We start from the raw sequence: 14,208 nt of genomic DNA, 5'->3' as shown, positions 1-14,208 counted from the left end.
GTCTTATAACGTTATAATTTATGTATAGCTATAGTTAAGTGACTACACACGGCCACTAACTAATGACCTCGAATCAACGCTGCTTTACTTTCAGAGCTATAACTATATCTATAGTTCTAGTATGACTGAAGGTCAAAAGCTCCTAGTCCTCGCAATACCCGAAACCTAAGTACACCGGACATCTGCCGGTATATAACGTATTGCTATAACAACAAGTTGTTATGTGAACAGAAGGCGCCTCTTCTCATTGCTCGAATCAGCTTATTGATCTCAATGCGTCATTTCTTTGAAAGTCAACAATATCTGTCCAACACCAGCTCTGTTTTTTCGGCGTACCACAATCAACTTTGTCACGTTTAGAAATTGCGATACGCTTCCGCAAGCAGAGGTTCTATGTACGTCAATGCAATGCACTGAATGTTCGCCGTCACAGGCCACATTGTGATGATAATCAAGGCTCAGGTTCTTTACAGAATTCCATGCAGAACGTGTTCGTATCATCGAGTATATTATGTATCTGTAATGTATCTGGACCCGAAACTGTCCTCTGGCCATATGATGTCAGCAGTATCGATATCGGTCACCATATGTTCGTTCTCTCTCTCTCTATAGTATTGTTTGAGAAACATTTTCTGCTGCACTGTAATACAGTTTCTTTTTATGCCAATGACTTTTCGTCTGTGTTTGCTCACTATTTCTGTTTACTTCCATTAAAAGAAGAAGCCTTTCCTCCATTTACTCCTGCCTATGTCTATATTCTTAGCGAAACACCAGCTGCAAGATTCCCACCTAGCATTGGGTCAGGACAACAGGACGGCGTAAGGCGTCTCTTCAAAAGAGGACTTTGGAATTTATAAAGGTTTTTTTTTATGAAAGCAGCATAAAAACGTGGTCAAAAGACGTATGCCTATAGTTCTTCTTCACAGCCGTGTTCATTTTCTAAATATCGATACATTAACGAAGCCATTATTTTTGCATGTAATAACGGTGCAGGAAGCTAATAGAGTGCAATCACTCCCTTTTGTTAGTGCATATAGCGCAACGTAATTTTTACGCAATGTTCCGTTGATGATCGGCCTCAACCCACTGCGAGATAATAGGTTTGTGTAATTCTAAGCGACGTTCGTAATGTTTGCTTAATAGGAGTTCGGAACCAGCAAGAGACGATCTACTCGACACGCGAACAATAACAGCAGCTCTAACCTTCATCCTCTAACGGCAGTAGCAATTGCATGACGGCAGCGTCTTTAGACATCGCCTGAAAATTTCACAACCTGAACTTATGATCTGCCGCCATGATAGATACCCTTACATGTACGAGAAAAATACGAAAGGAAGAGAAGCTCTCAGCACTTATCGTATCACATACTCTACTCTGGCTAGGAGAAAGCACTTAACTGAGCATAACTGTAGCCATCCCATAATATGCGTATAATGTGACTTTTTGGGCGGGTTCCGTCGCAGCCATTGGCGATATCGGCTTCGGAGGCCGTCAGTACAGTTGCCGTCAGGTTTCGAGAGTGAGACAGAAAATGCGTGAGAATAGGCCCAAGGAAGCGCTGAAGAGGTGAGACTTCTGATACTCGAGCGTCCAAGAGCATTGATGCTGGTCGAACGGGGAGCAAGCAGGAACGGATAGATACAAAGACGTCCTAAAGTGGAACATCGTCCTTTTCAACCAACAGATCGCTTATCTCTCGATGACCTCCCCCTGCCCCCCTGAAGAAGCTCCATAGACTAGATCCTTTCTTTTCTAGCCGTTTGGTACGACTAGGCGGAGCTTGTTGCCTACGGGCCACAGACGAAGGGTACCCACCTGACTCGTCATAAACAGAACGAAGAAGCACACAAGCCGAAAGGAAGAAGAACAAAGAAGAATTTGATGCTTGCGGTTCTGTGAGTGACGATAGCGCCTAAGCAGCCATTGGCGGGAAGACCCCCATTTTCTCACCAACAGGAAGGGTATGAAAAGGTAACTTTATGTACGCGGCACAAACGGTTTTCATGTCTAGGGCATTCACAGGACAAGCAAATCTAGTTGCTTTGAATCCCAGTGAAATGTTTCAGTCTCGTTCTGGCAGGGACGACCCAGCCTAACCAACCTGGACCCATAGCCGTGGACAAAACTTGGCAGAATCTCAGGACGGCAGATCATGAAGAGAGCGGCAGTAATTGATATATTTGCATATACGTAATTTTACGCAGACTCGTTATTGAATAACGTAGAATGGGAGATGTACATATCATATCTGCATGGCCACTGCTTCTTGCTAAATATTCAAGACGTATTTCTCTCAACTAAAAATGTAAATCGAACATTTTCGTCGGTCTACAGAAACTGTAGTCATTTACATTTTTTCATCTAACGAGCATGTGTGCACATATGGCTCTATGCCTCCTATGAGTTGATACTTCGAAATCGCTAATGAAAAAAATATTAAAAAACTACTTGTACTATTAAACTTCAAGGGTACATTTTAACCTCAATCTATTTAGGTCTCTAATCGGATGGTCATAGGTGTCTGTTACTACAAACAACAATAAGGCGCTCAAGTGATGCAAAGGCACGATGGTTGAACGTAATACAGGCATATTTGTAGACGTAAAAGATCTACGATGTCTATGCAAACACAGATGAATGAGCACTGTACATTTTTGTAGGCCGTTTTTTAGGTATCATAGAAGGCCATCTGCAGCGCAAGCGTGTTGCTAATATGCTATTCTATGTACTATAAGTTTACTAAAACTTTAGTGCATAGATGCACATAAAACCAACTTACCTTTCTGTAATTTCACCTATGTAGGAAGCACGATTCTAGTTAGCAGCACTGACCCCTGCGTTGGATATAGACTGCGTCTAAAATATCTATGACATTTAAAATGAACGTAGTAAAAATAACAGTGATCGAAAGTTTGGTACTGAGAAAATGAATTTAGCCAACGAATACTAGTAATGCACGAATACGTTTCAACATGATAATACATTTGAACAAACAAGACGAATTGGTAATGATGTTACACAGGGAGGATCCTATAAGTCCAGCTTGACATTTCTATAGGCCGTAGATCGTACGCGTTCCCAGTATCGTCATTTGAATAAGGTGGTCTAAATTTCGTCACACGCGAATAAACAGCCGAAAATGAGGTAAATACCATCGTTAGTATGGAGCCGCGGTCAGAACTATGTCCGTGTAAAACCTGATGAAAACGTTAAATTCATGAAAATAAGAGAACTTGTGGGTATAATCCAACACTGCTTGAAACGGTCGTAACCTTAAATGTCGCTCGAACAATAGATGGTGGGCGCAAGTTGCAATCTGTTGATATCTGAATAGATATTATATGCTCAACAGCTGGTGAATGTCTGAATCTTCTCAATATTGCTGACTATCCTAGGTAACCAAGCGCTGATTGCTCGTGTAGGTCTGCATATGTGAAGGCGTAACAAATAACAAGGTCCTGCCAGTTCAGCTATTCCTCATCTTACTTTTCGTTCGTTATATCATATGAAAGTCCCTTTTGACATCGAGCTCCCGTTCAACGTCAAAGAGATCACCCGTGTCATACTATCCTTAAGCGAAGGAAAATCAAGGGTACATCTTTGTTGAGTCAATTGACTCAATCGAGCACCCTGACATCCGCATTGGCTCTGAAATTCTGACAGTGACGTTCCCGGTGACCCCCTGCCCCCCGCCACTTACTTCGCGTCCTACCGACCCAATTTAATCCATTTTTTACTTCAGTCTCGGTCTCCTTATATGTGCGTTGATGTCTCTCGCTCTAGTTTTGTCCCTTTCGCTCGCCTTGAACGAACACACAGACTCTCTGCTTCTAGCAAAAGTATGCCCTTATCAGAGGTCTTTTCAGTGCGGCTTACGCCGCGGGCCAAAGCAATCCATGGTAACAGAAGCAGGAGTAGCAGCAAGGAAAAACAGCCCTGCTGCCAGGATTCCAATATCAGATTTTACCGCGAGTCGCTTTTTGCTTCAAGTTCGGCCTTAACATCCTAGTGAATAGCGCAGTGAACCTCACTCAACTAAGCTTACTTAGCCAATTTCACAATAAAAAGATCTGACCAGAGAGTAAACCTTTCCGCGTTCTGCATTACGCGATAGCGAATCACAAAACTAACGTCAAGGATAGGGACTACAAAAGGGGTTACCTGAGACAAACCAGAGTGATATACGGGTAAACAACTTTAAGGGAATATAGTACCTAGTACGCGTGGCTCCACCGTCTAACGTTGGCTTGTCGGTCGCACGCAACAACGACGCTCGCTGGTCCTCTGTGTCCAGACCAGCATCGTGCTCGCCTACCTTCTCTTCTGCTTCGTTATTTTCGGCAAGGGCTAACACATCAAATAATTCGGAAAAAGATGTTTCGTAGCAGGTAAAAGGCCTCTGGTACGCCCCTGAATAGATAAGCAGGGCAGCAAAGAAGAGGGGCAACTATGGGGAGAATTACGAAACCATGGATATAACAGGAAGAAAACACATTATTGCAACTGTTTCAAATTGACTTCGAGGTCGCTCAAGAAGAAACAGGTTTATAGGAGGATGGTTTTGTTCAAACCAACTCGACTGAAGTCTCATACGTATGTAGAAATATAACTTCATTTCGAAACCATCGTTCCGTTTCCTTTACGGCTATCCAGGTATGAACAGATACACCATAGAAACAAAGGAACCGTAGAAAAAACAGACGTCTCATTGATTAATCTACTACAATTTAAATAAGGCTTGATAATAGAGAGCAAGAAATCACAAAACGCTAGTAAATTAACATCATAATCAATTGATTTTCGAAGCATATGGCTTCAAATGTTACTTATAAAACGTATTTAGTTATTCGAATTTCGCATTGGATTATTAAGTGAGATTTCCCCGAATATAATAACATTCTCAAAAAACAACAAGTAATCACGATGAAGTTTTCCCTTCTAAGTCGATATTTTTTTAAAACGTTTAGCCAGCGTATCGTCTTCTTTCATAGATTTAATTCGTATTACTGGATAGCTCTCGGATAGATACATCGAACTAATTCACTTGCCGCTTATTGTTTTTGAAGTGATTCAGTGAATTTTAAAATCTATTGTCTCCATGACGCAATTACAATAAAAAAATACCTCTACCCCAGAGCAGCTGAAGTCAGCAGCTACTGACAAACAAAAAAGATATACCGGTTCGGCGTGCTCTGTTCAGGAATCAGCTCAGGTATAGTAAACGTTGTAAGGGAACTAGTTGACGCTTAATTTCATTTTTCACATAGGAAACCTTCGCTGTCCTATACGAAGCGATTTTTAGGATCCTGCGTCCGAAAGCTTCCTATCCAATATATAATATGCTATGAAAGTTACATCCTTGTTTCCAAGTTGAGATACGAGCGCTTTAATGTGTCGCGAGTTCGGCTGTAGAAAAAAACAAGGTAAGATATTAGGTCGTAGAGTTGTATCGTTTTTTTTTTCTATATTCCTTTCCTGATCCAATTTTACAAGTCTAATTTTTTTTCAGTTGGAATTGGCCATCTTAGACCATGATCAAAACGAACCGAATTACAATAGTTTGGGAGGACAAAAAAAAGGCCTTCAGATGGTGGATGGCGCTCCACCATCGCAATAATAAAAGTGGCCATTGCTGCTTTAACAATCTAATACATGAAGTAACTTCGAGCCCAGTGTTTCAATTGTGATAATAAAAACTTGGCCAGGCGACTGAACAGCTTTAAACAAACATTTTCGACGGTAGTTACAATACGCATCACAGTTTTTTTTTTTTTAACTTTCCGATAACTTTTGATCAAAACCTGTTATATATGTAAGGAAAATTAACCTAAAATCAATGTTATTAGATTTGCACTGTAATGAGTCTACCACTGCCAGCCAAGGGCATGCACGCTGGGGTACATGGGGCAAACAACGAGCTTGAAACGTTACAAATTAGTACGACAGAGAGTGCCAGTCCAAGAACGTGATAGCCAAAGTTAATTTTAGCCTTCCCCTAGATGCGTAACTTAGAGCAAGTTATTCTTAAGAAGCAATTAGGCTCGCGCTTCGCCAGACATGAACAGACAGCAAGACCCATTTTACAGAAATATAAGATACATCGTACACAAACTAAGTGGAAAGTCAGACATTTTTCGGTTGCCAAAATGCACGGAAACGATAAGACACGATAATGCTAGCAACGGATGTAGCTGCTATGGTTAGCAATAGCACCCGCTGTGTCGGCGATTGGTCGGAGAATCAGGCCCTCTACTTCAGCAGGAGCAGCCGCAGCACGACATTAGTGGTGCTGAACCTCGCATCGATACCGTAACTTGAAACGAAAGTTTCCATGATGGTTTAATAGCAACGCGTTTAGTTATAAACACTTCCGACTGTGAGAATTAGAATCACGATTGTAAGTCTTAAAGTAGTTTAGCTCCTTCCACATTGTGTCGTTTACATTAATCTGCACGAACAATTTACGACGGATAATTTGAAAAAGCTATTGCTAACTGTAAGCGTGATTACTAGATAACGTGCTACCAGAAATAACGGTATGGATCATCTTGACCAGTTATTGATATCTATACTTTTTACTTTTCGTTGCACTATGGTGAAGTCTGATAGCATTTCAACGGCTTCTATGTTAAACCTCGCCAGTTAAAACTCGAATACGTAAAGATATGCGTTTGTTTATCTGAAAAAAACGCGTAAACGAAACAAATCGTACTAACGAATATATGTAATAACTACAGCAAGCATGTCACATGCGGTGCAATGTAGTGTACATTTTTATCTACCTTCTTGGCCTGGACGCGTCCTGTTGTCTTAGACTCGTACGTCTGGCGTTCACGCTTACGTGTTCACCAGGCCATGTCCACTAACAGCAACGAGTACGGCTTTGACTTTCAGCTGAGTAAAAGAACACGTCTTCCTCTATTGCAACTAATGCTTCAGCATACTTGTTTGTATCAGATGTTTGTCTATCATAAGCCAACTGTGGATGGTGAACCTGGCATAGTGTTTACAAACAACAGCCGTAGATTACGTATATAGTAGTCCAATGGTAATAAGACCGGCTATTAATTTTAAAATCATGTGACCAAAATGGCTTCGCTGATGGCTGCCATGTTGGCGAAACTGATGTTATACGCCAAGTCTAAGTAACCGCCCTCATTTGCATGCTAATAGAGCGAGCAAGCCGTGCTCATGAGGTCACAGATGTGTCGATTTGCGAACGTTTGAAAGATTTCAACCTGTGCAATACGGTAAATGAGCATAATATCGATATGTTAGAGGATATATAGAGAGCAATATGTCAGTGTGTTAGAGAGAAACAACTATGGTCACGTAACGTCCTGCTTGGAATAATGGCACAGAATAGTTATTTCGGACCGGTCCTTTTTCTGAAATGAAACAGCTGTTCACTTCGTTTCTATACGTCTAAAATTAATTATTTTGAGAAAGCGAAACATTCAGCATAAGAAGCATACATAATTTTTTAAGCATCAGCCTAACTTCGGTAAAACAGTTTTTTGTAGACATTAGTAGCAGCATCAATAGACCGATATATTTCTCCTCTGAATCCCTTATTACTCCAAAGGACAAACTCCTATTCCGTTCCTCTTTCTCCCAAGTAAACAATGGCGTATTTTTTTTTCTTAAATGAGGAAAAAGCTTCATCAACACTTTTCACACGAACACAAGGGAATGAGGAGCATGAGGAGGCTCACTAAAATGATGAACATGGACCCCTTGCCAGTTATAGTTCGTATTGTAGTCACAACGTCGTACATTCTGAAACATCAAACCAATGCTCGCCTTTGCCAAACCCACAAAAAGGGTATTGGCGTACTCTTAAGTGTGGTATCTGTGTCGAAAGTAGCACAGGTTAAGTTCGTTCGTGGAAATTCTTTAAGGGTTTGTTAAAGGGAATTTCCGCTGTACGGCCTAGACCTTTTCGAACGGTGTGGTGCGGTCACGTAGCAACAAACGCCTTCTTTGTGACGCTTTTGGACTACGCGTTTCTACCAGTGCGTCGGTAGAAATCGTTTTCTAGTACGTTTACCAGTACGTAGTACAAGTTTAAACATTCTACTGACGTGAAGTTGAGACGCTGGTAAGTTGTTCATCATAGTACGGATGACGACAATTTCGCAAAAATTTGTTCAGCGTGAGGCCAGCGCGCACAGCTATGTGCCTCCTGAGCGCAGGCAATTCATAAGCTCTACGCACCCGTATAAACAGAACCGGACGTATTCTCTACAATGTCCCTCTTAAGAAAGCCGTTGCCTACTTATTCCGTATAGCAGCCAAGCCTCTAGTACTTGTATGAACTTCCGTTTCCATTGAGATGTACAGAAGGAAAATCAGCCAGGGCAGAGACATGAACTACTGCAAAAAGCACTAGAAAGCGAAATGTTTTATTTACAAGTGAAAAATATTTGGGCCATTTGTTAATCTTTGCTAATAAATTGATAACTAAAAGTGTATAATGTAAATGCAATATTTCCGGGAATATAGAGCGCTACGGTGATACAATATGTACCATTTTTCCTTTTACTCAAATAGTAAATGTAAGCTATAATAGCAAGGTATCGTAATGTGCCTTTTTAAATCCATTGGTTCATCTGAAATAATGGTCAGTAATCGACATCTACCGTTTCAAAGCAAATTCAATTATTATAGCGTACGAATTTATAAATCTCAAAGAAAAAAAAAAAGACGACAAAAATACCAAAATTCATGCTCAATTCAAAAACGTTCATAAAAAAACTGCAGACACTATTCACATTTTTCACTCATACGTCAGAGGCTCTCTGGACCAGGCCGATCACCGTAATGACAATGAACTTTAGCAGCAATGTTTAGCGTAACAAGGTAAGTTTAACATTTGGCAAGTTAGAACACGGACATCTCATAAGATGATTTAATAGGATTTGAAAGGAACCTTTTGCAATCAACTTAATAACAAATAATGAGTACAGATTGAGACTAAACTCGCTTCGTGAAGGCCTGTAACGAAAAAAAAAAATCGCAACAAAAGGTTAACCTCCACTATTCTTTGCGGAGAAACAAAGAACGAAGGGATCTTGTATGATAGTACTTGGCTCAAGAATGCTTTTAGGAATTTTGTACGTAAATGTCCCATAGTCCGATTCCTAGCTTAGGCCTTCTTCGACCTACAATTGTGCAGATTCATGCAACTCGACGACTTGCACGACGATCGATTCAAGTTAGTAAGTAGCGGAACGATTCGTCTGTTGCGTAGATGGTGGTGGGATGCCGTATCGAGTATTTCAATAAGTTTAGTTAGGCTGAAGTGAGTTAAAAACGAAATTGTACTCTGACCAATCTTATCGTGAGAGAATATGTACAAGTTGTATTATAACTGCTCCTGTTTAACTGGTCGGACCTAGATGCCGTGTCATACATGTCCAATGTCCGTAACTTTCACCCGTCGTCGAAAAGACTCTTTCTTAACGTAATTCAGTTCTCTGAGTGCACCATGATCGATGGTTTTGGTTTGTTTTTTTCACTTACCATGGCTGGCAACTTACTCTATTGTCTCTCACGAAGCAAGTTCTTCTCGCCGAATAAACAACTGTGCTGTAAGCAAATGTGTGTGTGTGTGTTTTTTTCTTTGAAAAAAAACTCAAACACATACTACATTTGCTGCAAATAAACTTCGTACAAACTGCTTCGAGATATCATCTAGAAGTTTAAGAATGACCAATCATTTACTTTATAGGCCAATACATATTGACCCATCTTTTTGTGCCACCCAGGTTTGGCACCTATTTAACCAGCTGCACCAATCAGTTTATTTGAAGAACAGCTGAATATATGTCTATATATTATATAGAAATAGAATAGCGATACAAAGTCGAGCTAGTTATAGTGCACGATAGAAGAGCAAGCTTTCATACTAATTCACGACCTACCAATCAGTGGGGCTATCGAAATCGCTGATTAGTTCATTTAGAGTAGGCCTGACAGCGATCCGTTGCGCGGCACTTTCGTGAGTCTATCCAAGGGAGGCCAGAATAGAATCTGGGCTATGTCTTCTAATGGGTACTTGTTAAGCATGGCTAATTACAGACAGTGATGTTTTCACCTATTCCATTAGAATAATTTTGTTCTACTGACATGTTATGACGCTATAATAAGCGATATGTTTTGTAGCAATAAAATAGCGACAAAAGTAAAGGATACATGCACAAATTTAAATTGTGAAACCTTCGACTGCAGATGTTTGACGTGTGACATTGAAATTTCGCCCAGGCGACTCGTATTTAAAGCGTTCCTGTCTGATGTGCCTGTAGCAACTCCAAGGATTCACCATCGCTTCAACAGCTTTTCATTGAGGTATGACAGGGTCGTCCACAGCACCGCACACGTCTTCACGATAGACGATGAACGCTCTGTTTAAATAGCACTCGCTATCGGTGCAGTATACGGCCGAGGCGACCTTACCATACCTATTAAATTCTATCAAATGATTTGTGTTCCATTTGGGTAAAAATATTGGTTTAAATTATATTAAAGAATTTGTTGCTATTATGAAGTTTTCACTTTTAAACCACGTGTGGTGCTTTTGTGAAAGAACAGCCAAATACCTTTATTATTTATTTGCTTATTTAATTACGTTTGTCGTTTGTGTTAGCTCTCGTACGTGGGTATGAGCCGTAGAATCAGTTGCGTTTGTCAAGATGCTGTCACCCATATTTTTTGAGATAAAATCATAATCAGAACGATATGGAGGTAAGCGGCAAATAATTTCTGTTTTAAGAGTGCTGAAAAGATGTATGAGTTGGATAGCTTAATCCGGTTTCACGAAACGTTTACGTTTTTATACGTACGAAAACGTAAATAATCATTCTGGGAAAACGAACCTCTGAAGTCTCGTTTCACGACGCATGTAGGGGACATCTACTACCCATAAATCTAATATTTGTGTGCTAGATTGGACTTATAAGCATAGTACTGCAGTTTCACCCTATGTCTATTGATCACCGCTAGCTTACTGCGACTAATATTGCTCAAGACCAGTTTGTATTAAACAGTTAATCCACTGGCGTCAACTCAGTGTCTCCGTACGGAGCACCCAAGCACTGTGCAAGAAGAAAAACCGTACCAAACTTTAGAGGCTATAGAGACAAATAGTAGTTCAAGTGCGTATAGCATTTAGAACTACCCTCCTTGATGCGGTAACGGCTATAGCCAGGTTAGTTCCGTAGAGTCTACTGGTCCATGAAAGAACAACAAATATCTGAGTAGACTGGATAGAAACAAATCGCTACGAGGCAAAAATGACAGCATGGTCAGGCAAATACGGCCAAAATCACAAGAATAACAAGCGAGAACATACGTAAGCAGACTGCAAAAAAGCAGGGACAAGTTACGTTCAACTTGACGCAGATGTTCAATGGGATCGGGTGTTTTCGAAGACTACCTATTTCGTATAGACGAGTCATCTGATCATAGGTTCGGAAGAAAAATGGGTTAAAATGTGTCAGTTTGTATTTGACGTTTTTAAGAGAACAGAAACTCAGAGGTCTACTGGGTTTATTGAATGAACATAATGCGATTAACTCCCTGTTCCCTCCTCAATCCTCTTTCGGTTGTCGTTTCTCGTTCTCCTTTCTTTTTTCGGCAGGAGCGTATGGCGATAGCCAGCGTTGGCTTTTCCGCTCGCCTGCGTCTCCTGTCAACAGACACTTTATAGCATATATATGCTTCAGACTGCAGACGAGAAGTCCTATACTATTTAACTAGATTACGCGAGGTGTGTGCCTAGAGCGTTCTCACCACTAGCGACCTCCAAGAAAAGGAATTAAACAAGGGACACAGGCATTATAACGTGTTACTGGGCAAGTATGGCGAACTTGGGGATCGTCGTAAGGCGTCTTGGACTTTCGTAAGGGTTGCTCATTGGCAGTTTGATGTGCTGTCTAGATAATATGCGTATTACAGGTCATAGTCTTGTTGATCAGTGAAAACACTATTTGTGACCGGTTTAGTTTAGTCCTAGCTGTTCAGAAATGTATAACAAATGACCCTAAGAAAACTTCGGTACAATTTACTGTTGACATCTATTATCAAGACTTGAAACAAAGGGGTGTAATAGATTCGAGAACAAAAAAAAAAGTTAAAAATGAGGTCTAACAGCCTTCAGCAGCGATCACTTGTGCTCTGCTCCGAGTACTACCGAGTATATACCGAGAATGAGATGCGTGAGTTTCAACATTGAACTAGATAAGCTTTGTTCTAACTTTTAGCTGCGCAGAAAGATATGCAATATAGTCTGTATAATGTATACTTACGTCCATCTCTTCTGCCGCCTCTATAATCATCGATTACATCCTTCTCATGTATCCTTTGAATGGCCTTAACCGGAGAAAAGGAATAGAGGTTGGCAAATTGTTCCTTAGTACGGAGCGGACCCACTGATATTTGATAGAAGTAGCACACTTCTCTCCTTGTGTAATCTTCCTTTGAGCAGGCAGATAGCACAGCTCGTCAGACGCCACCTGTCAAGGCTAGCAGCTTTCTATTTGGTGTTTATGGATGTGGAAAGGTAGGGAGAGGTCATCGGAACATGTGACCGTATCGTCCTCATCAGCTGGTTCCGGAAACATATCATTGTCACACCCAATAATCTTCTGCGTTATCATTAATTTACACTGAGATTCATCGTTTTTGTTACCGTATAACCGGTCTCAACAAACAGTTTCTTAGACACTTTATCAACCATAGAAATGATGAGAGAACAAGGAACAAAGAACGAAACCGACTTTGAGAACTAAAAGAAAAATTTGGTTTTTCTCGCCACAATGATTCATTTTCTCACTGAGTGCATTTACACAGCTTTAAAATGTCGAGTTTGCTGAAGCACTGTTTCTCTACCTCCGACGTCGCGTGTTACCCACCGGTATTTTGCGATCCGCGTAAACTTTGCCGGCTCCCAATATTCGCGCACAAAGCTCAGCTCAACATTTTCAACACTACCAGTGGACCGGACGCCGGCTCGCTTGGAGAAGACCGCGCGGTCACTCTCCCCTAAACCCTCACCAGCGACCCTCGGCATTGAAGCCTCCCTTTCTCAAAGTCGAGAAAGGACTCTAGCTGGCGTCTGTTGAGAATGGGAAAAACATGCTAAAAATGTGAGCATCATCGGTAGGATTGGCTCAACTAGGGTAGACTTTCCTAGGGAGTGAGATGAAGAGGAAATTTGAGTATCAGATTGTGTACGATAGTAAGAGGTTAGAGGAGCAGGGCCTGCTGTGTAACCCGCCTTCGTTCTCTAAGATCGTCCCATGGAAGTTAGCGATGCTAATTCTGATCCTGATGAGAGGACGAAGATCAAAAACGCAAGCGGTTGGAAAATAATCTCATGTAAATCGTCGTTTAAATAAACAAGAAAAAAAAAGTAGGTAGTAACGTAGGACATCATACAGTTAGAGCGCGGACGTAGTATGTGCGGCGTTCTGGGCATTCTTCAATCGCCATTTAGAGCTAGTCCATTTGTCTACGTACCCAATTAGCAGACTTCTTCTCATGTTATCCTCGATTTGTCCCCCCTATGAGCTCTTTCAAGCTACTTGTTTTGAAGGATACAATAAATGAGAACATGCATCGTCCTCGCTGACAGTGCCGGGCCAGTACGCATGCGTGTGTCCTTGTTAGCTTGGACGAAGTGTGTGTACTCAGAAAGCATTTGAGCTAGTTTGAAAACTGGCTGAACACATTTACGTTAGACTAGCTCTCAGCCGTCGGTCCCGATTACGGCTGAGGCGGTAGCGAGGCAAATATCACGAGTCGATATTGTACTAGTCTTCTGCCGAAGTCATTTTTGCGGGGATCTATTTTATAGAAAAACAATAAAACGAAGATGAGACAACCCCGGAACAATACATACGGGTGTTGCGTGACAATCAGACTCATGAGCACACATCTCATGGGTTCTGTTAACAGGCTACGAAAAACCTGTACAGCCAAATGGTGTGAAATATTGTTGCATTCGAGGGTCGGCCAAGAACAAATAAACTCTCAAGTCAAGTCCAGGAAATTGTGATCGTTTTATGCGCTAGCTATGCATTCGATGTAAATAGGTGCTCCTAACTTTGCACCGTCCACCTACGCCATGTGTACAACTTTCGTTTTGCCTTTTCATTGAGCCCTGAATGGAATCCGTAAGGCGGGACTGAAGACACGAGAATTTA

At 41.2% G+C, this 14,208-nt stretch overlaps 1 protein-coding gene across 14 annotated transcripts in view; it reads right to left on the bottom strand.

The window, feature by feature from the left end:
• Window positions 1-13,002, bottom strand: part of LOC111244869 (uncharacterized) — a 51,330-nt gene extending 38,328 nt beyond the window's left edge. For 7 of the 14 annotated variants that reach the window (XR_015320643.1, XR_015320644.1, XM_086979610.1 and 4 more), the window contains exon 1: window positions 12,310-12,998. Coding sequence is in view for 1 of the 14 variants with exons in the window: in XM_022792371.2 (XP_022648106.1) it covers window positions 12,310-12,339 (30 nt within the window). In the remaining 13 variants the exon portion in view is untranslated. Of the gene's footprint in view, window positions 1-12,309 lie in introns of all 14 variants that reach the window. The other 7 variants (XR_015320641.1, XR_015320642.1, XM_022792368.2 and 4 more) reach the window with 6 other exon arrangements.
• Window positions 13,003-14,208: the final 1,206 nt, after the last annotated feature.

The sequence above is a fragment of the Varroa destructor genome, unplaced genomic scaffold, assembly GCF_002443255.2.
Source record: "Varroa destructor unplaced genomic scaffold, Vdes_3.0 BEIS01000002.1, whole genome shotgun sequence".
Classification (NCBI taxonomy): domain Eukaryota; kingdom Metazoa; phylum Arthropoda; class Arachnida; order Mesostigmata; family Varroidae; genus Varroa; species Varroa destructor.
Note: the sequence above shows the minus strand (reverse complement) of the source record. Positions and strands in the feature narration are given on the sequence as shown.